At 39.3% G+C, this 15,630-nt stretch overlaps 1 protein-coding gene across 1 annotated transcript in view; it reads right to left on the reverse strand.

The window, feature by feature from the left end:
- Positions 1-4,730: 4,730 nt before the first annotated feature.
- Positions 4,731-15,630, reverse strand: part of ZZEF1 (zinc finger ZZ-type and EF-hand domain containing 1) — an 86,986-nt gene continuing 76,086 nt past the window's right edge. Inside the window, exons 47-55 of the mRNA XM_069971145.1 lie at positions 14,439-14,574; positions 13,512-13,871; positions 12,639-12,782; positions 11,320-11,488; positions 10,239-10,337; positions 9,817-9,982; positions 8,446-8,590; positions 7,210-7,281; positions 4,731-5,711 (exon numbers count right to left, since the gene is read on the reverse strand). Coding sequence (XP_069827246.1) covers positions 5,637-5,711; positions 7,210-7,281; positions 8,446-8,590; positions 9,817-9,982; positions 10,239-10,337; positions 11,320-11,488; positions 12,639-12,782; positions 13,512-13,871; positions 14,439-14,574 — 1,366 coding nt within the window. The 3' untranslated portion in view covers positions 4,731-5,636. The remainder of the gene's footprint in view (positions 5,712-7,209; positions 7,282-8,445; positions 8,591-9,816; positions 9,983-10,238; positions 10,338-11,319; positions 11,489-12,638; positions 12,783-13,511; positions 13,872-14,438; positions 14,575-15,630) is intronic.

Consider the following 15,630-nt stretch of genomic DNA (forward strand, 5'->3'; position numbering starts at 1 on the left):
CCAGGAGCGCGCCGCACACAGCCAGAGTGCATGCATGAAATGATACGGTCCCGTGCGGCCATTGCCATCTATGGCGTAGGCGCAGCGAGAGATTACATTGCCAGGAAGCCGGAGCCAGCCTGCAAAGAATATTCATGTGAAGCTGGGAGGAGGAAGTAGTTGTGAGGCAGGACGAAGTGCGCCACCATTACTCCTCTGGCACTTGTGCCGCAAGTTACGGAAAAGATTGTGGAAAAAGTACAGCAGCTACAGAAAAAAGAAAGGTAACACACACAATGACAGACAAACACCTTCCTCACAATGTCAGCACCTCTGCAGCAGATAAAGTGCTGACAGATTCCCTTTAAAGTTCCCTCTAGAGACAGCAAGAAATTTGTCATTTAACTCTTAGAAACTGTGACCTACTGTATATCTCCACTTTTCAAAGGGCCCTATTACATGGAAAGATTATCAGGCAAAAAATCGTTACATCGTTCAAATTTAGGCGATAATCTTTCCATATGTATGCAGGCAAAGACCAAATGATTAACGAAAATTTGTATGTCATTGATCGCATCTTTTTAGCGGACCACAAAATCATTATTAATCGCTCGCTCATCTTTCGGTTTCTGTACACATCATTTGTTTGTTATTATGATAGTTCCCCCCGCCCCTGCCTTTAAAACAAAAAAAGTACTTGGCGGACTTCTCCTCTAACTTGATCTAGCTTTTCCAGGCACCCGGGGTGGAGCAGAACTAAGTCCTGGGAAACTTCTCACAGTTTCCCAGGACTGGATCCTGCTTTTCCCAGTACCCAGGGAGCAGCGGCAGTGAGTTCAAAGGCAGACGGCTAATAAGCAGATTTCCGAGATAACAAAGCAGTTCGCTTATTACTGTAAATTCGTTCATCTCTAATCGTAACTAACGACTATTGTTCTGTGTATTATGGTGAATGATTTCAGGTCATTCACAAAAGCGCTTGTTTGCAATCATTTATCGTTAATCAGAGAAAATGAAAAATTGCTTAGTCTAACAGGACCCAAAAATTACAATAGTCATAGGGGGAAATTTATCAAGGGCTTTGCACCTATTTTTAGGTGAATAATTGGATTTTTCAGTTTTGAGTATTCACCCAAAAGTTCTGATAATCTGGGATTAGCGCCCATTTTATCATGTGCGACTTTTTAAAAAGTCGCAGAAACAAGTGCAGGGCTACATCTGGTCAGTATCAGGTGAAAGTGCTTACGCAATTTTTGCACCTTTTTTCTTAGATACATTTACTAAGGCAGCACAACATTTTAATAAATTAGTCACAATATTGGACCAAAATACACACCAATGCTCATTAGAATAGTTCCACAAATTAGACTCGTTAGTAAAGGTCCCCCATAGTGACCTGAAAAATAAGTCTTGAAAATGTCATTTATTGCTGGTCCAACACACACTTTGTGGGGACTAGGCCACAGTGATGTCACCTGGCTGCATTATCAAATAACTAAAAGGTCGCAGTAAAGTTTTATCCACATAGAGTAACATTAAAGTGGCCCATGAGATGATGAATTGATGTCACATGACTGAATTAACATCAGTGACATCTGGCTTTACAGGTTTTATTGGTGTGAAGACAGAATGGAGGCCATGATGCATTTCCCAAATGTAATTTTGTTCTTACACTCTGGTAGCCTACAGTAGATGATTTGCCTATATTAGAGCATAAATTACATTCATACTGGTAATTCTTTGTGTACGTACAGAATAACATCCAATGATTTCTTTAAAGTGGAAAAAATAGCTAATTTTACTTTTTGACCAAGACTTAGGTGCAGTATTTTTTGCACCCTTTATGACCTAAGGGTATATGCACACTGAAGAATTCTCAAGGAATTGTAGAGGAAAGTTATCGGCTTTGAAATTCCTTGCCTATTCAGAATGTGAGCAGAATTCAAGCCCCCATTCACTCCTATAGGATTCCTCTAGGAGAATACACCCAAAAAATTGATATGTCAATTTTTTGGGCGAAAAGCAGATCTGCAGCAGAAAATTCTGCAATGTAAACAACAGAATGGAAACAAAATAGGCTCGGTTCATATTTTACGGGAGGAATTTCAAGCTGAAAGAAGAGTAGATTCCTCCCCTATTCCTCAGTGTGCATATACCCTAAAGGTGGGTTCACACTAAGGAATCCGCACGGAGAAGTTCCCGCATCTCCGCCTGTGCAATAGACCCCATTCTATCCACAGGCTGATTATGCCGTCTGGCAAAAGAATAGACATGTCAATTCTTTTGGGTGGACGGCGGAGTTCACCCGACCATAGAATGGAGTTCATGGGACAGTCGGAAATGCGTGCGGACGAGTGACACAATTTGCGGGAACTTCTCTTCATGGATTTCTCTGTGCAATTTAGCAAGAAAAGCTCAGTGAAAAAATGGTGTTCGTTATGGGAAAAAAAAGCCAGGTCTGATGTGCCACTGCCCATAACCATGGCTTTATGCAAGACATAATACTGTATGTAATTTATCGGAACATACAATATTTACTTACAGGGAGTACTTTTATTGTTTTACAAGATTACAATGTGAAATGCAGATAGTCTGACTCACTTTACATATACACATAATAAAATATCAAACAGTTGCATTCACTATATTTTATTAGTGATTTTTTTTGTACAATATATTCCCATTATATTGAGATCATATGTATAACTTTTTACATGAGAAATTTATAATATAGTATATTTTTTTTACAACCAAATAACAAAATCTCTCAAACCCTTAAAAAATAAAAAGAATAAAACATAATAAAATTGGTTTGTAAAACAAGAGAATTTCAGAAACAAATCTTAAATACAGTGTGTATGTGTGTGTGTGTGTGTGTGTGTCTACATATTAAATTGTATTTCTTAGGCACATTTTGACAGCATACCGTTTAGCCAGCAATGTCTTCCTAAATGGTAAGAGCCACTTCAGAACAATTGATGTTTTTTTTTTTGTTTTGTTTTTTTAAGTACTGTTGAACAGTCATCCCATTTTGCAATATGTTCTGCGACCACAGTGTGAATGACTCCATATAACTGGATGTTAGGGTAGGGTAGGGTGGGGGGGGACATACATTACTGCCAGGTAAGTGCAAAGCATACTTATCCACTACAGACTGAATACCATGCACTGGCCAGTTCTGGTACAACCCAGCAATACCAACTGCAGAGAGCACATGTAGTCTCCAAGATGCAACACAGATCTTCATAAAAGATTGCTAAGCAAAGCAAATTGATCATGTACACTTCATGGACAAATCAGAAAGAAACCAGTGGAAATGTGGTTCAACAAAACCTTGTTGCAGTACAGGCAAAAAAAATAATAAAATTATATGTTTTACTTTATTAAATGTAATCTAGGTTAAAGGCATCTAATTATTACCCATTATTGATTATCTATGTATTACAGCATTGACAATTGATTTGTATCACTTAGAATGTCTCTATCATTTAAAAAAAAAAAAATCTTTTGACATTGCAGTAGAGACATATTAAACATTTTGATCTGTCGGGGTCTCTGTAATGTGTAATGTCTCTGTTTCCACGCTCCTGGCAAGATATTGATACATCATGCTGGGTGGTAAGACAGTCCGCTACAGGGCTTCCTTGTCCATAGGTTCCGCAAAATATGGAACATGAAAATAATCCCTAACTCTTCTCTCCCCTTGTTACTTCAGGAGATGAACTCCATAGAACCTGTCTCCTGTAGTGTGGAAACAGGAAAAGAAGTGCTTAGCTGAGCGATTCTCTCTGTATGTTCTAGCAAACTGTAAACACTCAGACCCAAAACTATTGACATGTCCCTAACATATAAAAGAGGAGGAAATCCAACAGTATCCAGGTTAGTGTAAATCTCAATCTTTGATGTTACAAGACCTCGATCTGGGATTGTCGGACATCTTGCGTGCATTCTCATTCTACTTTGGCTCTATGACAAGTCAAAAGGTGTTTTTTTTTTTTTTTTTTTTTTTAAATGACAAGGACACTTTATGGTCTGAGTGATGTCTAGCTGGCTCCTAGTAAACTGCCAGGTTAGAGTATTACATCAACCCAAATTTGGGTACTTGTGCTGTATACAGCAGATAGGTCTACATTAAGAAAGCAAAATAATTCTTCACCTATATACTACAAAGTAAAAAAATAAACAAAACAAAGATGATAAATAAGATATAGGACGTGTGACCTTTATCCCATCCACAGTTTTAGATTTTCTACATCATGTAAACTGAGTATATGTTAAAACTAGGCAATAGAAAACATAATAATAAGCCTGAGAAGAAACCTTAGTGCCTTTTATGGAGTACTTAAAAATATGACTAATATATTATGCTTCCTTGGATTACATTTATAGGAAATCTCTTGCTTGTGCAACACTTGAAAGGATTAGTCTGCACTACTAGAAAGTGGCCATGCATGGACTTCAATGAGAAACTCTATGTTGAGTAGATAAATGGCTGCTGAAAGAGAAGAGGACGATAGACGCATGGATGTGGAAAAGTGGCACATATGCCACCACACATACCAGCAACCATGCATACAGAATACTCCTGCCTCACTGGGGATAGCCTCTCTGGGAACAATCTAGGTTATTAGCATGGCACAAGGAAGCTTAAAATAATATGGAATCCCTCCCATACTTCAGTTACGTGAAGCCCAGCATTGTTAAAAATTCTAGATCACCTGAAATATAAAAAAAATAAATAAGATCCCGTGTAATGAGAAATTCAAGTATTTATTTTAGAGTGACACAAGGTGCCGCTATTCTATACATGAGAATGTGAGATAGTGGAGAACAAATGTATAAGGATCACTGGTGGAGTCTGCATTCAGCTGTGATGCATGCCTACCGAGGGACTAAAAATAGATCATCTTCCCCAACGTATCGCAATGTTCTATGTGAATAATGTCATCGTTTTTCTGATGTGATATACTGTAGGCAATGAATGTATAGTATAAACCATACGTCCCTTGTTACATTTATGTAGAATTAACCCTATTCTACCGGCATGCGACTCTTATAAACGTAATGTTCTGTAGAAAACACAGAAAGTGTTGATTATCCCTTTTTAGCAGGAAAACAAGGCATACCTGTATTATCTGTATTCATTCATTGTATATTAAACCACAAGCCGTGAAATTCATATTACCCAAGTACAAATGAAGTCTGATGAGCAGTACATAGGAGTCTCAACTGATATTAGGTAGGGACAAATAAGAAAACTAGTGCAAAATATAGATGTGGCCCAAAGAAACTCAGCAGACACTACTATTATTACAGATGATCCTGCCGATTCTCCCTAACTTGAATCTGATATAGAATAGCACTGAAAAAGTTCAGAAAGTGCTTTTCTTAAGCCATTCACCTCTCTCTATATATTTATAACCTATCATGTCCCCTATACTCATTTACCCTATAATCCCTATTATAGATCAGCCCAAAAATAAAAATCCTATAGCATTTAAGACCAAGTGTTGCACATTTATAGTAGCGGTGCTGAAAGAAAACCAAAGTGCAAATCTCAATAGGCAGGTGCATGTATTGTCTTTCAATACACGTTTCCTATGCGGTGATCCTCATAAGTATCAAGTGGAAATTTCACGGGATATGCTACTGTATTCTCATTCAGTCCAAACACTTGTAGATTTGTTAGGGTAGTTGATCGCAAAGCTTATGGCAGCAATGCTTTTCAGTGCCTGCAAGTGCAAAGAAACAATTAAAACACTAAAATTAAACTGGAGTAAAACAAGTCTATATATTAGCCATTTCATTACTCTTCTACAGTACAATATGCTAAACCAAGTTTTTAAGACAATTTAAACTGATTAGAGTAGTCTGTAGGGTTGATATTCCTGGAGGTGTCAGAAATATAAAAAATTTTTAGATTTACTAGATAAGGCTATGAGCACACTAAGGAATTCTCGCATTAACTTGCCACAAATTCCGCCACTTGTCCCCACATGTCCATTCTTTGGGCGGATGACGGAATCTGCCTGACCATAGAATGGAGTCTATGGGACGGGCGGAGAGTAGGCAGAAGCAGGAGGAGACAAGCGGCGGAATCCGCAGCAAGCTATCTGCGAGAATTCCTTAATGTGCTCATACCCTTAATGGGCAGAATTAATGGAAAAAGCAGTTCAATGTTTCCAAATGTAGAATAATGCACTTGGGCAGAAGGAATCCTCTACCCGAATATTATATTGGTGGTTCTGAGTAGGGCTGGGCGATTATTCAAATTAAATCGATTAATTCGCCCAGAATTTGAGAATTCATTTGATTTTAATTGTAAATTGAAAACAAAAAAATAATAAAATAAAATAAAAGAGAGGAACAGCGGCCGGGCACTGAGGAGCCCCCAGGCAGATAACCGGAGACTGGGTAACTCCCACTACTGCTACTCCCCTAATCTACAAGACCCCTCATCTACTATGTTTCTAATTAAGAAAAAAAAATAGAGTTTTCAATCCAGAATTCAAAAAAATTGAAATAGAGATTTTATTTTTGAGCCATATCGCCCAGCACTTGTTCTGTGTTAGCAAAGACTTCAGAGGAGAAGGATTTAGAGGCAGTAATTTCTGACAGCTTTAAAATGAATCAACAGAGCAACATTTGGAAATATTACTTTACTAAATATTACTAAATTACTTAAGTGATTATTAACAATCTCTTGTTAATCATACAATGTTTTCAAATGGCCTCAAACTCCTGTCCTTGCCTTTTTATTTGAATATATTTACAATGAGAAAAAAAAATTATATATATATATGTAGAGAGAGAGAGAGAGAGAGAACAAACTATGGGGGATCAAATAAAATGAGGCATTATCTAGTTATAGCCATGCTGCATGGATAGCAATTCTCTTTTGTGGATTTTTAAGCAATGCCAATGAATAACTGTTGCTTCTATCACTAATATAGGGACACCTAGTTATCTGAGAAAGGTACAAGCAGGCTCATATCACATGATGGTCCCTATTACCATTGAATCGTTTAATTTTTAGCAACTATGATAGCTGTCGTTTGAGTTGACTGACCCAATTTTTGTGCAGAATGAGTGATGTATCTGTTTCAGGACCTGCAGATTCTGTATTCAGCTTATAGCAGTACCAGCTTCACAGCTGCATAGATTAGGTACATCTTGCCACATCTCCTACGGTCCAATGACAAGGACTATACAAAATTCCACCATACATACCTGTTCTGTGTAATGGGCGATTTGATCATCTGTAGTTAAACTTATAAGATAATCCTGTAAGCAACCCAGGTCCTATTGTAAGAAAATATAAAGAATTTAAGACAGTTACCAAAAGCATTTTGTAAAAAGCTCCATTATTGTACATTAAAGGTATTCAGGAACCAATGGATAATTCCTGCCCTGAGCTCTGACACTTCAGTGTTGTCAGTCACCTGAATTTGTACCTACATGGCAGCATAGTCCATCAATAACTAGTTACCATCTGCCAGGAAGCTAATGCAAACCTGACATCCAATATTGCTGAATGTGCTTTTAAAACATCAGTGTAAAGTACTCTAGTATAAAGTACTGTGAAAAAGCACTCCCAGTACGAGTTTTGGGCAGAAAGTAACACTTGGTACAAACATTGTAATGAAAAAGCTTAACATGCCAAATGACAAGCCAACATATCCCTACTCAGATCAGCCCTATTCATTTCAAAAGGCCCAAGCATAGTAAGCTACTGACTCTGAATGTGAAATTTGTGATGTGTCACTTTTCAGTCTGAAATAAGACTTTCAAAATGACCTGAACAGAGACAAAACTCTGATATGCATTGATATTAACCCGAGTGTAGTCAACAGCTGACAATGCTTGAGCCATTGACGTGAATGTGACCTGTGCCAATCTGAGCAGAGCTGCCATTACATGACATTTTGATAGTTTCCCAAAGTATCTGTCCCCTTGAGGCACAAAACTGTGGTGTGAACTAAGGGCCAGTTCACACTGAACAAGATAGTCGGAATTCCGAATCCCGCCGTGCTCAGTGTGCTGCTGTAAGGGAATAGAGAGGGAGCAGACGAGCGCGCGCCCTCTCCATTCACTCAAAGCAGGACACTGAGCACGGAGGGATTCCGTGGCGGAGAGCGCCGCCGCGGAATTGCACCGTGTTTCCTCAGTGTGAACTGGCCCCTAACACTTAGCTGTTCTCAGTTAAACAACAAGGTTGAGAGCTGCTGACAGGATTCCTCCCCATGTCCTTTTCAGCTTGGTACCAGGCAGTTTACACCCCACCTCCTTCTCCAGATTGATACTTTGAGCTCTTTATCCCCAATATAGGAATGTTTTATACTTAACAAGCTTTGCCTCATGTATGCTTTATATATCCAAGCTTGTTTCAACAGAACTCAATGTTGTACAGAAACTCTTAATAAGCTTTGACTTTAACACTTTTAGTTTTATTCAGAATATACATACATTTGCACGGTTCTCTGCAAGGAAGAACAATTCAGTGAGCGCTCTGTGTAGGGGAAGAAGAACTCCGGAGCTAGGGCCATCCTGACTATTTTCCATGGATGTGAAAACTGGCCATAAGGGTCTCAGCAGCCTGAGATCACAGTCTCTATCCACAGAAACAAGAACACAAAGTTAGTTAACAGTTAAACATTGGAACTTTGTATAGTAATAAAGGGCCTCCTGTGCAGGTTTAAGTGGTCCTTATATCACCCCTCCCGCACTGGTTATATATGAGAATGTTAAATGTATTGGCAAATAAGAATCTAAAATCAGTAATTATGATGCAAAGGGCATAAATGATTCAAATGTGAAAAATAAATACAGTTCTTAATGTTGCATAATGTATGTGAAGAATTAAAGGGATTATCTGTTTATATATAAACCTGGGGTCCTCTGCAGCTCCCGCTGTGATGAAACCAGTCTTGTCGCTCTGCTTTCTACTTCTGAGACTTGTTTCACTAGTGTCTGTGCGCTCAGCCAATCACTGTGTGCTGCAGTGTATCACCGTATTCAGTGATTGGCTGAGAGGAATGTCACTGCTAAGACAAGTTAGTCTCAAAAGCAGGAAGCAAACTGATGGGTGGGGAACCAGAGGACATCAGGTTGGTATTTCCTTTTTTCCCTTGTGAGAAGGATATGGATAAGCACAGCTATATCTGTATATTGTATACAATCATAAACAGGTGCACAGCCCACACCTACTGAAAAACCATGTAACATCAAAGCAAAGAGGAGTATATGAGGCACAAGAGCTGGCACACCAGATTAGTGATAATTACAATATACTTTATTGAAATACAATATGACAGCAAATAATCCACACAGAAGTACCCATTCCACCAATTTATCTGGGGAAATGTTATACCATACATTCCCATGGAGCTTTAGTTTTAATTGTTTTTAAATTGGTGGAATGAAAACTCCTAGGTGTAGATTATTTGGTGCGCCAGCGATCATTACTAATTTGGTATGCCAACTCTTGTGCCTAACATACTCCTTTTTGTTTAGATTATTCTTTTCTCCTCCCTGAAAATAAATAAATATATAATATATAAAAATAATATATTATACACACACACACACAAATATACACACATGTTAAACCACTTAGCACTCCAGATGAAATCAAACAGCAGACTTGAGAAAGCTCTGATTGTATGAGAGGAATAAACCTGTCTACATAGCTGTACACTGGTAGTTTCACAGTGCACACTGCTGCCATCCCCCCCGCAAGAACTTATCTGCACAAGTGCTGCCCCCACCACACATTATATATCTATATCTGGATAACCCCAGGACATTTCAGGCAAAACAATATATTCGTTTTCTCACCTCACATGAGTAAGCTGCAACATCTTTAATAATAAATGGATTGCTTTTAATCTCTGGTGGCCAGTCTGCCGGCATGCCACATCAACCTGCCATTCCCATATACTGGACAGAGGAACATGAGGGATAACTCTTTGGTCAGACAACATCTGTTTTAAAATTTCAAAACCTAAAAACACACAATAAAAAAAGTCTGATTTACCTAACCCATAATGCGCAATCCCCAAATAAAAGTCACTAGTTATTACGGAGCAACACATGCAATGCAGTTAAAAAGAGTCAATGTAAACACGTGAAAACGTCTTCATGATGTTTGTCTTATTAGGCTAAATTCTCAATTAGTCCACTTGGGGAACTAATCTATAAAAGGTAGACTACTCTCCATAAAGAAAGCGGTAATAAAAGTAAATATAAATGGTACTAACCTGTCTGAAATCGGCCTCTATGTCCAGCCGCAACAGTAAATTTGTAGCCCCACTCTGTACAGCTCATGTCAGATGTAAAGCGATAGAACAAGGTATCTCCTATAATGAAAAGGAATATGAACTTATACCATCAGGTGCTCTACTCCTATGTTAGGTCACAGTAAGACACAGAGGGAGCCAAGCAGTGGTCCATTGATGCTGGTCACTTAACCCCCTATATGCCAGCATCAACAGAAATCGTTGCATTTAGGTGGTTGACAGGTGCCTACCCTGTCAGACCTCCCATTGCCCCCCCCCACACACACAATGCAATCATAGGATGCAGATTGGTTAACATGGCAGCCAAAGGTCTGAAGAAGTCTGTGCCTCCAATGCTAAATCTAGTAATAGATATTGCTTATAAACAAAATGAATAAAATGTCCTTAAAGTCTCAAGTGTTGCCATCATTGCAACAAACCCCTGACATGTTATAATAACATGTTATAAGTTTGTATCTGTGGGGGTACAAGTACAGAGTGGTACCCTAGTAGTGATGGAATCAGTCAGCAGCGCACGCCATGTTCCTTTATTTTCATTCTTTCGGAGTCATTATGGAAGTTTACTGGGACTTCCGGTATAGAGAACTGACAGAAGTCCCATAGACTTTCATTATAATTCTGTAGACTGCTTGTAATAAACTGAGAAAAGTGGAGATAAAGGAGCACAGCATAGAATTAAGTGCTTCTGCCACTTCGTTTTAGCGATTGGCAGGGGTATTCGCATCTAAACCTCCATAAATACAAGCTTCGGACCTGTCGCTATAAGAAGTTTGTCAAAAGTTTGTTACAATGATAGTTACACTTAAAAAAAAAAAAAAAAATCATCTTTTCCTAACAAAATTCAAAATTCCCAAAAAGAAACATTAACAAATTTGGTATCACTATGTTCCAGAAATAACATATTGTTATTGATCCTGCACAGTAAACCGCATCCCAGAAAAAAAACAAAAAAAAAGCAACCAGAATGTCAGATTTTGTCACATCACATCCCAGAAAGCCCAGCAGCGACACTTCTTAAAGTGTCTCATTTACATATACTCACCAGGAAGCTCAAAGTCTGACCACTTTTTAGGCGGTCCACTTAACCTGTGCAGATCTTGTTTGAAGTCAAAGGAGCTAGAAATGACCAGTTCATCACAGCCTTCTTCTGTGTTACACAAGGGGTCAAATTTGATGGATAGATAAATTGCACCCGGAATGTGAACTTTGTCCTAAAGAGAGAAACCATTTGTAATTTACTAACAAAAGCAAAGATCATGTATTTGTAAGTTATTGTACTGTTTTTTCTGGCCTCAACAACAAACACTTAAAATACTTAAAGGGGTTGGCCACTTTATAGTAAAATTGCTCAGTGTACAATATTAGAAAGTGTACTCATTGTATATACTGACAGCAGCTCCCTGTGTACCTCATAGAGCTAATATCAGACTCCCCTCCTCCAGGCTGTACTGTCCTGCTCTGTGGGGAGTCTGTCCATAAGATGGCTGGCATGAAGGAGCATGTGACCAGGCCCCGACTCCCTGTGTCCACCAGTGAGCCTGTATGTGTCTATGGAGGACACAGTGGACAGGGCCTGGTCACATGCTCCTCCATGTCAGCCATTTTATGGACTGAAACAAAACAGAGCAGGGCACCACAGCCTGGTGAAGGGGAGTCTGATTTTAGCTCTATGAGGTACACAGGGAGCTGCTGTCAGTATATACATCAAGTACACTTACTAATACTTTGCACTGACCTATTTTACTATAAAGTGGCCAACCCCTTTAATGGGAAACTAACAGCTAACAACGCTTAAACCGCTGGCAGGCAGACATACATTGAAGTGTCAACTCTAATACGTCTGGTTCGTCACTGATACTGCTGGTGCCTGTCCTATTGCTAGAGTAAGGTCTTCCATGGCTCTTCACCTGAAATGCACAGTGGGTCTTGGAGCACACCTGTTTATGATTTCAACAAGCCTAGAGGAGACCTGCGCCGATTGTACTGTTGATGACTGACAGCGTTTTTTGTGGAGATTGTAAGCTGTCAGTTTCCCTTGAAAACAGGCTTGTGTTTTTTTTAAAGAGACTAAGACCTAGGAGATGACAGAGTGCGGTATTCTACTATATCCATTAGTCCTGTGTGCATGCCTGAACATTTTCATTTAAATAGGGGACACACTTGACCCCCATTCTTGTGATCAGTGAATGCCCCAGCAGCAGGACCCTCATCGATCAGACACTTATAACCTAATCTGTGATAGGTGTGGTTTCTGGGTGACCCCTGTGCATGTCAGAATATATACACATACTTTTATACATCCATTTTATTAAAGAGTGGGGGTGGGGGGTGTGGAGAAAAAAACATTGATCATCCTTGTACCTCAAAAATAGTATTATTGTTGTAAGGATGTTTGGATTCTCGGACTTGCACTGCAGTCCCAGGCTCTTCCATGAACTGACAAGCTGTAAGTGCTACTGTACCAAGCATACTTTCACTGCAGCCACCTAGAACCTTCTGCAAGATCTAGAAGATAATAAAATAATGGTTTTAAATAAAAAAAAAACACACAAAAAAAACCCAACAACCCCAAAATACTGATTTTCCAAGTACAAGCAACCCAGACTATTTATCAGACAGCTAATGTTACATTTCACCATTATTAGGAGGTGTTGATAAACAGAAGTTTCCCTAGCCATCTTAATGGGTTTTCTGGCTTGATTCAAACACTGTACATAGCTTGAAAGTTCTGTAAATGTCTCATATACTGTATTTACAATTTTCCTAATTCTAAATTGCTATTAGTGAATGGTCACATTCTTATTTTCATCCACAAGCTGAAAACAGTGTAAATTATAAGCAAATAACGTGTACCTGACATGCATCAAACTTTGGATTTTGGTGAGGACAAAAATGATAAATGAAGACTAGTAAATTCCCCATAATGTATTAGAAAGTTACACTATCCCATATATTAAATATATTCCTCTCCCTTTATAAAATCAAAGAATAAGGTTGCAGATTCACTACTGTATTACAGGTCAGGGACGCTAATAATATATATAATATTCTATATATAACTGATATGCTGTAAGTGAATACAAAGTCCCTGAAATAGCTAAAAAATTGCTATAGATCCACCGTATATTGATGGTCATGAAACACACTCATTCTTTTATAAAAGGTCTGCAGCACAGTAGTCAGTCATGTGATACTGCATAACTACAACAGATAAGCTCCTTGAAATTTTATTACCTTCTCCCACAGCTGCTTTTCTTCAAGATGCATTAGCATGTTTAAGATATAGGTAATATGTGCAGGTCCACTTAGCTCCAGGATGTCCTCATTCAGGGGAACACCATCGGGCCATTCAGCCAGCAGAGATGCCAGGACATGGCGGGCATATATTACAGCCGTGGCCTCATTCACATTGTACAAGTAATCCCGTACTGCTATTTTGCTTCTCGAGTCAAGTTCCTTACGGAGAAGGACTGAGCTCTTGGTGCGCCTCTGCTTGGCATAGCTGAGCTGAAGTTCACTTTCACTAGTTACAATGAGTTTTTGAGTGACTGGGTTGGACTCTTCGGTGGCTTTTTCACACTCCTTAGGTTTTAGCTGTAATAAAGAGATATAGTTTTAGGCTTCGCAAGTGTCGATTTGTTTTTCATTTCAGCATTGTGTAGGTGCTTTAAATTGCAGGTGTGGGAAGCAAAGCTTTTTATACTTTGTGTCTCCATGCAAGAAATTGAATTGACATTGCCTGGTTAGTTTAGTTAGGTAAAATAATTCATGTGCTTTATTGGCGATAGAGAATATACTTAAGAATCTACAAGTGGATTACAACTAAGGGCCGGTTCATGTGGAGTATAACAGGCGGAATTCCGCAGCGGAACCCCACCAGCCTCAGTGTCAATACAGGCAGTGTATGGGAGGGCTTGCGCGCCTCCTCTCTCCGCGCCTCTCCACTCGGAAGAATTGATATGTCAATTCTTCTGCATGGAGAGAGGAGTAGCGAGCCCTCCCATAGACTTCCTTTATTGACACGGAGGCTGGCGGAATTCCGCCAATTTCACTCCGTGGGAACTGGCCCTTAAAGCTTTTTCCATAAGATTTATCTATTGATTTCCAAGATATAACCCATTATCTGTACATTATAACATGCAGCCCAATCGACATACATACCAGGCATGGAGGAATAATCATGTCTGTGTCCGTCACATTCAGTAGCTGCTCCTCTGGTTTTTCAGACTTCTGGGGTTGCCATTTCTGGGCCATCTTCTTGACTTTTTCATCAACCACAACAGTTTTTCCATCAAATCTTTGAGAAGTAGAAAGAAATTGACAGAATAGACTTTAGATGATATTTAGACATACTATACTAATATACTGTATATACTATAGCCTAAAAATTCATGTCACAAATTTTATTTTATATCAAAAATAAAATAAACATATGCACTTTAAAGGTCACAGCCATGTCAGCGACATGTCAAAAGTTTCAATCATTCAGGGTCTGGATGTTCAAACTCCCACCTCACTGCATGGGCGCCATAGACTTTCTTATCTGAGCATTTCTCATGGTTTACTATACTGATTACTAAGGGTCAAAGCACCCAGACTCTGACCAGTCACTACTTTTTATAAGTTTCTGTGACGTATTAAGTGTTTTTTTTGTTTTGTTTGTTTTTTGAAGGACAGCAAAGCAATCCTTTAAAGAGAAACGATCAGCAGGTTAGAAAAATCTTCCAAACTTCTTCTAATGAATATCAGTAGAGCCGTCTGGAGCGTATCAGTGCACAGCTGGTGGTAGTCCTGCCCCCAATGCACCAAAATGCCTCATTAACATAGGAATCAAACTGCTAAAATCAAAATTTAAAGTGAGTGTACCATCAAGTACATTTACTGTTAGATTTGTATATGGATAGAGCGGCACTAGCACTGGGAAGCCGGTACTGCAGTCCTTCCGTTAAACCGTGACCTGGTTTCCTCTACGTACGGCGCCATTTTATTCCCAGGCACCGGCAGGGGGTGAAGCACTGGAGGCGGGCCAGCCCACCCCCAGTGGGAGGAATCCTCCGCTCCTCTATGACGTAGATGATTCTAATGGAGCCACTTAAGAGGGGCGGGGGTTTCCTACCACTGGGGGTAGGGCGGCCCGCCTCCAGTGCTTCACCCCCGGCCGATGCCTGGGAATAAAATGGCGCCGTACATGGGAATGGATCACAGTTAAAAGAAAGGACCGCGGCATCGGCTTCCACACCGGCGCCATTCTATCCATATGCATAAATACTGATGCTACATTCACTTTAAGCAAGAAAAAAAAGGATATTACAATCATGTAGTATGCATTCTATGAAAACATTCAATAAGAACT

Source organism: Dendropsophus ebraccatus, chromosome 5, assembly GCF_027789765.1.
Source record: "Dendropsophus ebraccatus isolate aDenEbr1 chromosome 5, aDenEbr1.pat, whole genome shotgun sequence".
Classification (NCBI taxonomy): Eukaryota; Metazoa; Chordata; class Amphibia; order Anura; family Hylidae; genus Dendropsophus; species Dendropsophus ebraccatus.